The sequence below is a fragment of the Carya illinoinensis genome, chromosome 16 (assembly GCF_018687715.1).
Source record: "Carya illinoinensis cultivar Pawnee chromosome 16, C.illinoinensisPawnee_v1, whole genome shotgun sequence".
In the NCBI taxonomy this organism is placed as follows: Eukaryota; Viridiplantae; Streptophyta; class Magnoliopsida; order Fagales; family Juglandaceae; genus Carya; species Carya illinoinensis.
Window position 1 is genome coordinate 25,222,963 of NC_056767.1, and position 14,241 is coordinate 25,237,203.

The 14,241-nt window shown below is 40.6% G+C and overlaps 1 protein-coding gene and 1 pseudogene across 1 annotated transcript; both read right to left on the reverse strand.

Annotated features, from left to right (window-relative positions):
- Nucleotides 1-1,811: 1,811 nt before the first annotated feature.
- Nucleotides 1,812-3,191, reverse strand: LOC122298956 (putative disease resistance RPP13-like protein 1). Its single transcript, XM_043108797.1, has one exon. The coding sequence runs from the start codon at nucleotides 3,189-3,191 to the stop codon at nucleotides 1,812-1,814; it is 1,380 nt and encodes a 459-aa protein (XP_042964731.1).
- A 53-nt stretch (nucleotides 3,192-3,244) lies between these two features.
- LOC122299058 lies at nucleotides 3,245-3,850 on the reverse strand (annotated as a pseudogene).
- Between the last annotated feature and the right edge of the window lie 10,391 nt (nucleotides 3,851-14,241).

Here is a 14,241-nt window from a genome sequence, read left to right on the forward strand (position 1 = left end):
ACCATGAATAATTGAATATTAAATATGTAATATATGTATATATATATATTTATATTGTTATATATATTTAACTGTTTTATGAGTATATAATTATATAACTGTTATAAATGTACTAATATCTTATACAAGTATAATTGATTAGAGTTGGAAAAGAACCAAGTAGCTATTTAATTGTATTTGCAAATATGAATAACTGTAATTCTACAAAAAAAAATCGTATCTAATTTTATTATATTTTTAGAAAGAATTTTGTGTTATTTTATTGAACTCTTCTATTTGCAAGTCAATATTTAGAACACATCATATATCTACGTCATTTATATTGCAAGATTTGATACGTAAGATTCAAATTTTAAAATTTCTCTTCCAAATCAAATGATGTCATCTAAACTCTTAATTTCCTAAGTGTATCTCTATATCGGCTTATAAATAAAAACTTTCTTATTTATTAATTATTTGTCATTTTTAAAAAATATTTATATAAGATCTCTTTTAAAAATGATAAAGAGATGAATACTGGATTAAGCATTTGGCTTTATGTTTAATTGAGTCTCGAGTACTCGAGTCTGGATATGAGAATGTCCGTTTTAATCGAGTCAAGCTTGAACAATATGAGAATGCAAACGTGACATTAATCCGAACATTAAAGTTATTTATCTCTTACGATATTCCGAACAAGATTAGTTTACAGACCTCATGATAGAGTTCGATGATCAATTATATAGACCTGGCATTATTTATTGCGGGATTTATATATATATATTAATGTGTCTATATCTTTTACAATTATTAAAAAATGTGTTGGTAAAAATATTAAGTAGGGAATCATGATCCCGTTTGATACAAACTTTTACCAACCAGATACCAACCTCCGGGCCAGGTGGAGTTTTGATAGTGAGTTAAGATAAGATGAGTATAGATAAAAATTAAAAGTAAAATAAAATATTATTATAATATTACTTTTTAATATTATTATTATTTTGAGATTTAAGAAAGTTGAATTGTTTGTTATATTTTATGTATGAACTTGAAAATTTTGTAATGATAAGATGAAACTTTATAGAAGAAGATTTGGTCCGTCAAACAGAGAATGCAATCTGCATTAGTTGTTAGTACAAGCTAGGAAGAGCAAAGGACAACATTCCCTTTATGTTCTACAACTATTTAATAGAATAGTACTCCATTTTACAACCAACCAAGGTGATTGCCATTTCATCAAAACTACTAAAAATTTTCTTTTTTGTAACTGAAAATCCTCTCGTTACTTACAATCTATCATATTCAATTAGTTAGAAGAGTATGTTTACATTTTCGTATAAAATAAAAATAAAATCCCTCATTCTACTTTATGCAACAAGTTCTACTTGAATGCTTGGTTGCCGTTACTTCTACATCAATAGTGATAGGGATGACAATATGTGACACGACCCATTAATTCAATACGACACAATAATAGAGGATTTAGATTTAGTCTTAACGTATTTGGGTTAAAACAGGTTGACTCGTTAAGACACGATTGTTTAATAGGTTGATAACGGGTCAACCTGTTTCGACACATTATAACTCATTAAGAAAGTTAAAGTTACAATTATACATTTATACCTAAAAATCTCATTTTTAAAATTTTAATTTCGATATTTTTATTATTTGGATTGTAATTTTAGACTTGTAATTAGTTTTGTAATTTTTATAAATACTGTGATTTTAATATTTATATCAAATTATATCAAATTTTATCAGGTCAAATTAATTAATTTCGGATCTATTCAATCTATTTATATAAATAGGTTGACACGACACAACTCGTTATGTTAATGAGTCATGTTAGGGCTTGATATTTTGACACAATAAACAAGCTTAATTAACAGCTCGGGTTTGGATTTACCCATTTGGTATAATATACATGCCTTTATACAATAAAACTCCGCAGCTAAATTCTTCACGCCATCCATGCCTTCGATCGAAAGGTCTTTGAGTGATGGTAATTGCCCAATTGGCGGCAATGATGTGCATTTTTTACAATTTTCAATCCTTAGGAGCACCATATTAGGAAATGAGGAATATCTTAACCAAGATGGAAATCTTGTACCACCATAGAATCTGATAATGAGCTCTTTCAAAGTGCCTCCCGGGCGTAGCATGTTAAGTATATCTAATTCACTTGTTCTGTCTTTTGACTCGTTCAACTTGTCACTCCATTCCAATAACAAGCCATCAAGGTCAGACTTTTCGATTAACTTAGCTTCCCTTGCATCCCTAGGTTCAATCACGTTCTCCAATCTTGAAATACAGAGTGTCCCTTGAAGATGTAATAAAGGCCCCAGCTCCTTTACTCCAGAGCAACTAGCTTCTCCCACAACTAGATGCGATAGTGTATGTAGACATGTCAATTTACCCATTTGTGGAGGCATTCCTTCCAATGAGTATGTACCTAGATTATTGAGGTGGCGCAAGTTGACAAGGTTCTCAAAAGTTGAAGGTAGTTTCTTAAGATAAGAACATTGATCCAATATCAATGTTTGTAAGTTGTAAAGAGTGGTTATTGATTCAGGCATGCTTGTGATTGGAGTGTAAGACAGGTCAAGATATCGTAGATGTTTTAGATCTCCAATTGAATTTGGAAGCTTATAGATGTAGTACCCACTTAAAGAGAGCACCCTTAGGCATCGTAATTTTGACAACAGTTCAAGAGGAACCTCCTGAGTCAAGAGACAACACCCTGGATATTGTGGAAGCATCAGTGGTAGGAATGTACGCAAATATGTTAGTTTTGAAAAGGCCTCAAGCGGTTTAGTGCCACCACCTGGATAAGACAAATGTCGAGCCATTTTATAAATTTTCCCTTGCTTACTACTCCCAAATCTTTCATCCATTCTGAAGTATATATCTCCTACAACTAATTGAGCCAAATCGTTGATGATGTCATGCATTAAAAATATTGAGTCATCATAGTTTGATTGTTGGAAAAATGACCTTGACAATAGATTTCGAAAATAATCTTTACCTAGATCTTCCATTTGCTTTTCCCCTTCTTGTGGCTGAATTAAACCCTCTGCCATCCATAACAGAACCAACTGTTGCTCCTTAAATTCATAGTCCTTTGGAAATATTGAACAGTAGGCAAAGCATCTCTTCAAATGTGCAGGGAGATGGTAGTAGCTGGCTGAACATAAGAGTTGGAACAATTCCATTTTTCTCCTTTGCTATATCCCATATATTTTTATTCAATACTTCTTTCCAATCATCAGGACTCCTTGAAGCGTAAAAGGCCTCCAAAGGTTTTTGCTGCCAAAGGCAAGCCTTTACACCTTGTCACAATTTTCTCACCAATATCTTTAAGATTTGGATGTGTAATGAAGTCTCTTGCCCCCAATGCATGTAGGGTAAATATTGATAAACAAGCATCATTTGACAACACATACAAGCAGTAAGCTTGAATGGTACCCATCATTGATGAAACTCCTCGGTTACGAGTTGTAATGACAATTCTACTTCCCGGAGCCCCTACTTCGAAAGGAGCACGTAGGATAGTCCAGTCATGGTAGTTCTCATTCCAAATATCATCCAGAATGACTAGAAACTTCTTCCCTTTTAGTTTCTCCTTTAGTTTGACTTGCAATAAATTCAGATCATTATCATCACAGCTTCTAGAGGTGACTGATTTTAGAATTGTTTTTGTCACCTTAATAGCATCAAAATCTTCAGAAACACAAGCTCATGCTTTCAGATCAAAAAAGCTTTGCACCTTTTTATCATTGTATACAAGTTGAGCAAGAGTTGTCTTCCTAATACCCCCCATGCCAAGTATAGGAATCACAGAGAGTTCAACGTCCCTAGTTTCTGCACTCATCAATAAATCAAGTATAGCCTGCTTATCTTTTTCTCTACCATAAACATGAGCTTCATTCACCAAAGAAGTTAGGACTAGTGTCCCTCTTATTCTATGTGACCCTGTTGAAGATATGCCAAGTTTTTTACATCCAACGACTTGCCGTTTGCTTTTCCTTGTATTTCATTAATGGCATGCTTTGTAATATTGGGTAAGTGGCAATTATGTAATTACCTAGTTATATATATATAAAGGCATGTGAGCCTTACGGGTTCAGGCAGAGTCAAAATTTCCTTCCTTCCTCTTCGTGAAGCCGCCGTCTGAGAGATACAGAGAGTGAAACCCTAATTTTTCATCAAGATCAAATCAGCACTTTGAGGAGAAGATCAAGTGCAAGAAAGGTGTGGTTTCGTTAGAGAATAATACGAGGAAGCCACTTTCTATTTTTGTGCGATGAGAAATGGTTGTAAGTGATTGTAAACTCTATTCTGAAGCATTCTTCAATAATAAAGACTCCTAGACTGTTCCTGCCGTGGATGTAGACCATTAGGGTCGAACCACGTAATTTCTTGTGTTGATTTTGCATTTCTTTTATTATTCTTGCATTTATTTTTGATCTTGCATGAATATATATTGTGATTTCAGATTTCTAATTTGTTTAAAATAGAAAACTAAACTGATCACGTTCATCATTTAATTTTCTTGGAATTTTGGTTGTCCTTTGTTCAAATTAATTGCATATTACAACTAGTTACATTAATTTGGTTATTTGAGTATTTGTTGTGAGAGGGCTAAAAATATAACAAGTGGTATCAAGAGCTTGGTTCGATGGGGACAGCAAGGTTCGATATTGAAAAGTTTGATGGAAAGAATGACTTTGGGCTGTGGAGGATCAAGATGAAAGCCCTTCTCACTCAACAGGGTCTCCAAGAAGCTCTTCTTGGAGAAAAGAAAATGGAAACTGTTGAAGAGAAGGATAAGAAAGAAATCTTGAGGAAGGCTCACAGCGCACTCATTCTTTCTCTCGGAGACAAAGTTCTGAGGGAGGTAGCCAACGAAGACACTGCTGCTGGAATTTGGTTGAAATTAGAGAGCCTCTACATGACAAAATCTCTGGCCAACCGACTGTACAAGAAAATAAAGCTCTACACATTCAAGATGTCCGCAGGTATATCAATTTCTGACCATCTCGATTCTTTTAATAAAATTATTTTAGATTTGGCTAATATTGATATTAAAATTGATGATGAAGATCAAGCAATTTTATTGTTGAGTTCTCTGGATAATACTTATGCTAGTTTGAAAGAGACCATGATGTATGGGAGGGAAACACTAACCTTAGATGAGGTTCAGGCCGTATTACACTCCAGAGAATTACAACCCATGTCTGAAATAAAATCTGAAGCTGGGGAGGGCTTGACTGTGAGGGGGAGAGCTGAAAAAAGAGGTCAAAAGGGAAAGAATAATAAAAACAATATAAGTGGTAGGTCCAAGTCTAAAGGGAAGCAATTAAAATGCTTCCTGTGTCACAAAGAGGGGCATTTCAAAAGAGATTGCCCTGATAAGAGATCTAACAAAGGAAATGGGTCTAAGGAGGAGGGGGATGCCTCGGTTGTGAGTGATGGGTATGAGAGTGCCGAGGTTCTAAATGTGTCCGATGTTGATTCAGGAAAAGAATGGATCCTTGATTCAGGATGTTCTTTTCATATGTGTCCTAATAAAACATAGTTTGAAACCTTCACTAGTTTAGATGGGGGGTTTGTGATGCTTGGTAACAATAAGTCTTGTAAAATCCAGGGTATAGGGTTGGTGAGACTAAGGCTTCATGATGGTATTGAAAGACTCTTAACTGAGGTTAGATACATACCTGAATTAAAAAGGAACCAAATATCACTAGGTGTGTTAGACCTATCTGGGTATACTTTTAGATCTGAATCTGGATCTTTGAGGGTTACTAAGGGTTCACTTATTGTGATGAAATGAGTCATTAAAAATGGCTTGTATACCCTCATTGGGAAAACTATTATAGGTGAGGTTTCTTCTATCCTAGAGAAGGGTGAGGATAGGGTAATTTTATGGCACAAAAGGTTAGGTCACGTGAGTCACAAGGGATTGTTAGAACTCCATAAACAGGGGTTGTTAGGTGAGAAAAAACTGGAAAATTTACCTTTTTGTGAGGATTGCATCCTTGGGAAAGCTAAAAGGGTAAGCTTTAAAACAGCCACTCACACTACAAAACAAACCCTGGACTATGTGCACTCAGACCTTTGGGGTCCAGCACGGGTCAATTCACATGGAGGGGGAAGTTATTTCCTCTCTATAATTTATGACTATTCTAGAAAAGTGTGGCTGTACATTCTTAAAAATAAGAGTGACACTTTTGAGAAATTCAAGGAATGGAAGAAATTGGTAGAAACTCAAGTAGGAAGGAAAGTTAAGAAATTAAGAACTGATAATGGGCTTGAATATCTCTCAAGTGAATTCGATCAGTTCTGTAAGAAAGAGGGTATGGCTAGGCATAAAACAGTAAGGGAAACCCCTCAACAGAATCGTCTAGCCGAAAGGATGAATAGGACCATATTGGAGAGAGTTAGATGCTTACTGTCAAACTCGGGACTCCCTAGGTCCTTTTGGGCTGAAGCTGCGACAACTGCAGTCTATTTAATTAATGGGAGTCCTTCATCAACCATAGGGTTTAAGACTCCTCAAGAAATGTGGACTGGAAAACCTTCTAACTATGACTACTTGAGGGTGTTTGGGTGTGTTGCATATGCTCATACCCGAACTGACAAACTGGAACCAAGAGCTATGAAATGTATCTTTGTAGGGTACCCTGAGGGAGTAAAAGGGTACAAATTATGGATTGATGAGCCAGGAATACAAAAATGTATCATTAGTAGAGATGTGGTCTTTAATGAACATGAAATGGCTCGGGTTAAAACTAAAAGACTTGAACCCACTCAGGATACTAACCCGAAGAAGATACATCTTGAGGTGGAGCAACCTGAGAATAATTTGAAGAAATTAGAAGGCCAGGATGTTGAGACTCAAACTTCCACTTTAGGTGATGAGGACCAAGGTTGAGTTAGTTCATACAACTTGGTCAGGGATAGAAAGAGGAGGGTTATAAAACCTCCCATCAGGTATGGTCAAGCTGAGCTGACTGCTTTTGCTTTGACCGTAGCAGATGAAGTTATAGAAATGGATCCTAGATCCTACAAGGAAGCCATGGAAAGTATTGAGTCTTAGAAATGGGTACAGGCCATGGATGAGGAAATGGATTCTTTGAAAAAGAATCATACTTGGGAAATGGTTGTTAAGCCTAAAAAGGCTAAGCTAGTAGGGTCTAAATGGATCTACAAAAGGAAAGAGGGCATACCTGGAGTTGAGGGTCCTAGGTATAAGGCTAGGTTGGTAGCAAAGGGATTCACTCAAAGGGAAGGGATAGATTTTAATGAAATTTTTTCACCTGTTGTTAAACATAGTTCAATAAGGTTAATTCTATCTTATACTGCTTATGAAGATTTACACTTGGAGCAATTAGATGTAAAAACGGCTTTCTTGCACAGTGAACTAGATGAGACTATTTACATGCAACCCCCTGAGGGTTATGTAAATAAGTCCAACACTGATCATGTATGTTTACTTAAAAAATCATTGTATGGACTTAAATAGTCCCCAAGGCAATGGTACAAAAGATTTGACTCTCATATGTTGGACAATGGGTTTAAAAGGAGTCATTATGATAGCTGTGTGTATTTTAGGCATTTCGGGAACCACATTATCTACCTACTCTTGTATGTAGATGACATGCTTATAGCATGTAGGGATGCCGATCTAATTGAAGAAGTCAAGTGTATATTGAAAACAGAATTTGAGATGAAGGAACTTGGGCCAGCTAAGATGATATTAGGTATGGAAATAGTTAGAGATAGGAAAAGAAGACTTCTCTATCTATCTCAGAAAAACTATATCACCAAGATCCTCAACAGGTTTGGTATGTCTAATTTAAAACCTGTTAGCACACCAATAGGACAGCATTCAAAACTGTCCATAAGTCAAGCCCATAAAACCGAGGAAGACATTAGACTTATGCAAGGTATACCCTATGCAAGCATGGTGGGAAGCATCATGTATGCTATGGTGTGCTCTAGACCTGACTTAACCTATGCTGTTAGCATGGTAAGTAGGTTTATGAGTAACCCTGGGAAGCCACATTGGCATGCTATAAAGTGGGTATTACAGTACTTAATTGGAACACAGTGTCTAGGTTTGAGGTTTGGAGGGGATGTGCAGCAGGGGAGTGAGTTAGAGGGATTTGTGGATTCTGACTATGCTGCTAATTTGGATACCAGAAAGTCTTTATCTGGGTATGTATTTACAGCATTTGGAGGGGCTATTAGTTGGAAAGCTAATTTACAATCTGTAGTTGCTTTATCAACAACTGAAGCTGAATATATTGCTATGACAGAAGCAATAAAAGAGGCTATGTGGTTAAATGGTTTTTCACATGAGTTAGGCATATTTAAAGGGGTTATCACAGTTCACTGTGATAACCAAAGCACTATACATCTTGCCAAGAATTCAGTATACCACGAAAGGTCTAAACATATAGACATTCGACTTCTTTTGTAAGGGATGTAATAGCATCTGGAGAGGTTAAAGTAGAAAAAATTCCAACTGAGGAAAACCCTTCTGATATGATGACAAAATCCCTACCAGCTACCAAGTTTAGGCATTGCCTAAATTTGATTAATATGAAGAGCTATTAGAGCTCGGATTACTTTGCAGGAACAGTCTAGAGGAAGAAGAAGATCACTTTGCAAGGATAAAAGACTTGACAAGGTGGAGATTTGTTGAAGATATGCCTAGTTTTTTATGTGATGACCCGCTTTTGAGTGTATTTTCGCTGAAATGGTTGTTTTTATCTTAATTAATATATTAGTTATTTGTTTTAATTTATTTGCGTTTTAAAATTGGTTTTTAATTTATTTGAGGTTGTGTTTTATTTCTTTTAGTTGTTTTGTGGTTTTTAATCTCTTTTTGGCGGTTTAGTTTTGCTTCCCGGAATGAGGATTAGATCTCCTCTTTTCCCTACATCTCTTTTCTTTTTTTTCTTTCTTTTTCTTTTCCTTTTTCTTTTTCTTCTTCTTTCCTTTTTCCCTTCTTTTTCTTTTTTCTTCTTCTTTTTCTTTTCTCTCTCCCGCGTTCGAACCCCCCCTCCCCCGATCGGCTCTCTCTCTCTTCCCTCTCCCTGACGGCCGAACACCTCTTCAGCCCAACCCAGTGCCGTCCGGCCACCGTTCGGCCCCCCACCGGTCCCATTCTCTTCCCCTCCCTCCGGCGCACCACCCCTCCGAAGGCCACCCCCAACCGGCCGGCCGTTTGGCCGGAAAAGCTCCAAGAAGGGCGCACGGATTTTGCTCCGATCCGCCGCCGTCGCTCCACCTCCGGCCACCATTTCTTCACCACTTCATCACCGGTCCCTTGCCGTCCTAACCCACCCATTTCCGGCCTCCAACGACCACCGGAACAGCTCCTACGAGCTTAGTTTCCGATTTGGGTTTTTTGGCCATTTTCCGGCGATTCCGTCGCCACCCACGGCCGTTCATCACTTCCAATAGCTTCACAACCATCCCTAGACCATTCCCTATCAATTTCGTGTCCTAGTTTGTCCCCGTTCAAAAGTGGGTTTTTCAAACCCACGGCCACAGTGAATTTTCACTGTGACGTTGCTGTTTTTCCGCCGTTTGCAACGCCGGGTGTTTTCTAAAATTGCCATATAGCGCTGTAAGTATTTTCCAAACCCTATTTTCAGATTTAAATATATATCGCTCATTCAATTTATTTAATTGTTGTTGGTTGTTGATTCCGGACTGAGTCCGAGGAGTTTCGGGGGTCGGATGGATTGAGGACGGAGTGCTTTGTTTGGTTGATTTGGTTGTGCCGTGAGGCGTGCGTTGCATTTTATTTGCGTGCGTTGCATATTGCATACATGTGCATTTTATTTTATTTGAGTAAATCATGTTTATCGGCGTTTTTGGCTGTTGGGTGCGTGTGTCTCACGAGCCCAAGCCGGGATGGGTTATTATCACGGTGGAGCTCCTCTGGTCACTCGGGAGCGGATAATACTGAGTGACATCCCCTGGGTTGTCGCAGGGCGACGACCGGATCGCACGATATGGTAACGATGTCGTGTCGACTCCGTGGTCCTTCTAGTGGCGGGGACTAGAGGATGGCCCGGCCCGGTACGCGCTGGGCGCGAGTCTGGGCATCTCTCGTGTAGGTGCCACATGCGCAGTCGTTACCTGCGGTGTGGTACAGAGCCATGTATACGGATGATCCCTAGGGGAGATCATGGTGTATGCGTAATCGGAACTCCTCTGGTCACTTGGGAGTGGTTAATACTGAGTGACGTCCCCTGAGTTGTCGCTGGGCGATGACGGGAGCGGAACTAGAGGATGGGTCTAGCCCGGTACGCGCTGAGCGCGAGTCTAGGCATCGCTCTATTCACCGACTCCGTGGCCCTTCGCTGGCGAGGGCTAGAGGATGGCCTGGCCCGGTACGCGCTGGGCGCGAGTCTGGGCATCGCTCGTTTAGGTGTCACACGCGTAGCCGTTCTCTGCGGTGTGGCACTGAGCCAGGGTGTGCGGATGATCCCTAGGGGAGATCATGGTGCATACGGAGCGGATTGTTGTTATGGTTTTCGGTTATGGGCCATTATCTGGGATAATGGCGAGGTTTGGTTTTATGGTAATGTTTTTATGGGCCATTTGGGTTTTTGGCGTGTGTGGTAAAAATGTGGTTTTGCGGGGCATGTGTTTTGGTTGTTCTTGTACGCATGTTGTTTGAGTTATATGTGTTTTTATCTGGTAGTGTTTGGGTTATACTTACCTGCGGAACCATTTTTGGTGCCGTAGCTTTTGGTGCAGAGTTCGAGGACGAGGAGGAGGAGGCTGAGCCCGAGGATGCGGCTCCGCCGGGTTGCTGATGCTGTGTTTTATATTTGTTTTAAATCTGTATTTGTGGTTTTTGTAATATTTTATTTATGTATGTTTTAAACAGCTTGTATTACATTAAGAAAAATTCTGGTACTTAGTTATTGACTTTCTTTTCGCTGCGTTATTCTTGTGCACTTTGTTGTCTTTGCACACACTTGGCACACGTCGTTAGGGTGGTGACCCGTGATGTCACCATCCGGACGTCTCGATTTCCCCGTGTCCGTGCGTGGGGATTTGGGGGCGTCACAGGTGGTATCAGAGCGGTTGGGCTCTGGGTAAAACCACATGTCCCGTAGGTAGTACCAGAATGCTTTTAAAGTTAGTGTTTTAAAATTATGTTAAGTATAGTTGTTTTATTTGTTTTAATTGTTTGAACTTGTTTGTCTGTTTTTTTTATTTATTTATTTATTTATTTATTTGGTTATGCTTTTGCAAGTTGGTTTCTTTTGTTTTCTGTGATGTGGTGTTGGTCTGTGGTTCTGTTTTTGTTTTTGTTGATGGTTTTATTTGTTTTCTTAAAGGAGGGTCAAGAGTGGTGTTGTGACAGGAAAATGGGGAGACCAGGGAGACCAAGGAAATCTACTCAGGAACCACAGAACAATACCTCCAGGGATGACTCCATAGCCGAAGCAATACGGCAGATGACGGAGTTTATGCAGCAGAATGTTAGGCCACAACAGACAGGGCCTTGGCCACCACAAGGACCTTGGCCACAACAAGTGGGTCCTTGGCCACCACAAGGAGGGCCTTGTCCACCACCAGGAGGGCCTTGTCCGCCACAAGGAGTGTATTGGCCACAACCAGGAGGTCCTTGGCCATATCAGGGAGGGCCTTGGATGTATCCAGGAGGGTCCAGTAGCATGGTGCAAGCCGGGTGCACCTATGAGCGCTTCCTAGCGCATCGGACTCCACACTTCACTGGAGATGAGGATCCACTTCAGGCTGGTAAATGGATCAAAGATCTGGAGAAAACCTTTGAGGTGTGTGGGTGCACTGAGGCACAGCAAGTACTCTACGCCAGCTATCTCCTGCAAGGTACCGCTTCTGATTGGTGGGATACCAAGAGGGTGATGCTGGAATCTGAATTGGGATCCTTCGCTGCGGTGACCTGGCAGCGTTTCAAGAAGGAGTTCAATGACCGCTTCTTTCCTGCAGCGGTAAGAAAGCAAAAGGCAAGAGAGTTCTCCAACCTGGTCCAAGGGGGAGTGACAGTGGAACAATACGCCCGGAGATTCATAGAACTTGGGCGATTTGCTCCTCATCTTATCGCAACAGAGGAGTTGCGAACTGAGCGTTTCCAGGAGGGACTACGCCCTGATATCCGCCGTATGGTGGTCAACCATCGGATATCCACTTTTCAGGAGTTAGTGGATGTGGCCACCCTTATAGAGCGGGAAAATAATCTGAGTATGGGCTCCCCTCCAGGGCAAAAGAGGCGGAGTTTTTCTGGTGAAGGAAGCAGCTCGGGTTCGCCTCAGAAGTTTGTTCAGCGGACCGGGACTCGACCGCAAGCATCCTCAAGTGTTCGCATGGGAGGACGTGTACCTGTTTGCGGAGTTTGTAATAGAGCCCATGTGGGTGAGTGCTCTTCTGGTGGGGCTCGATGTTATAATTGTGGCCAGCAGGGTCACTTTTCCCGAGAATGTCCAAGAATGGTTCAAGGAAGCCGTGGAGGTAGGCGCGGTGGAAGAACCAACCCGAGACAAGCAGTGCAAGCCCGGGTTTATGCTGTCACACCCGGAGAGGTGGATGATGAGGCACCAGCAACCCATGATGCTGGAGTAATCACAGGTATGGATTAAATTAATTTTAAGTTGGATTTAATTTTTGGTGTAATTGTTTTTTTTCCTTGCTTTTTTGGATTTCATGGGTTGATGTGTTTGGTTCAGGAAGGGTCCGTTTGTATGAGTTTTATGCTTGTACTTTGTTTGATTCCAGTGTGTCGCAGTCGTTTGTATCTTCCACGTTTGCACGGGTGTGTAACTTGGTCACAGAACCGTTGCCGAAGGCGATGGTAGTGGCTCTACCCGATGGTGAGATGGTGTGGTGTTCCAAGGTTGCTTTGGGATGCCCGTTAAATTTTGAGGGAAGGTTCTTGGATGCTGATTTGGTGGTGTTCAAGCTGTTGGGTTTTGATATCATCCTCGGGATGGATTGGCTATACCGATATTCTACGAGTATTAATTGCAGAAGTCGGATAATTAGCTTTCAGCTTCCAGATGGTGATTGTCTGGAATTTGCGGGGAGTAAATTAAAAGAAAAGCCGATGATCATATCGGCGATTCAGGCAAGAAGAGAGATTGCATGGGGAGCGGATGCATTCTTGGTTCAGATGGTGTCCACGCCGTCCGAGAAGAAGTCTGTGGCAGCCATTCCAGTTGTAGAAGAATTTCCCGATGTGTTTGTGGATGACTTACCCGGACTACCCCCTGTTCGGGAGATGGAGTTTGCTATAGACTTGGAACCTGGAGCGGCTCCTGTGCATAAAGCTCCTTATCGCATGGCACCGGCTGAATTAAAAGAGTTGAAGACTCAGTTGCAAGAATTGGTAGAGAAGGGATTTATTCAACCTAGTACGTCGCCGTGGGGTGCTCCAGTTTTATTTGTTAAAAAGAAAGATGGAACCCTCCGCATGTGTATTGATTATCGGGAATTGAACAAGGTGACCATCAAAAATAAATATCCTCTCCCGCGGATAGATGATTTATTTGACCAGCTTCAAGGAGCAGCCGTGTTCTCAAAAATCGATCTGAGGTCGGGATACTACCAGCTGAGAATCAGGGACCAGGATGTGCCTAAAACTGCTTTCAGGTCGAGGTATGGGCATTATGAATTTAAAGTGATGCCGTTTGGATTAGCCAATGCCCCTGCAGCTTTCATGGATTTAATGAATAGAGTGTTTCGGCCTTATCTGGATTCCTTCATGGTAGTATTTATCGATGATATTCTGATTTATTCCCGAGATGTCGAAGAGCATGTGTATCATCTTCGTCTGGTACTTGGGAAACTGAGAGAACACCAGTTATACGCCAAGCTCAGCAAGTGTGAATTCTGGTTGGAAGAAGTTAAATTTCTTGGACACGTAATTTCCAGAGATGGAGTGGCTGTTGATCCCAGTAAGGTAGAAGCCATTTTGTCATGGCCGCGCCCGACTACAGTGCGCGAGATCCGGAGTTTCTTGGGACTCGCCGGTTACTACCGAAGATTTGTAGAGGGTTTTGCTCGCCTATCCGGGCCTCTCACCGCCTTGACTCGGAAGAATACAGAATTTGTATGGTCAGATAAATGTGAGAGAAGCTTCCAGGAATTAAAGAACAGGTTGACGACGGCACCAGTGTTAGCACTCCCAGAGCCGCATAAGCCTTTCGTAGTCTTCAGTGATGCGTCTAAGTTTGGTTTGGGTTGTGTCCT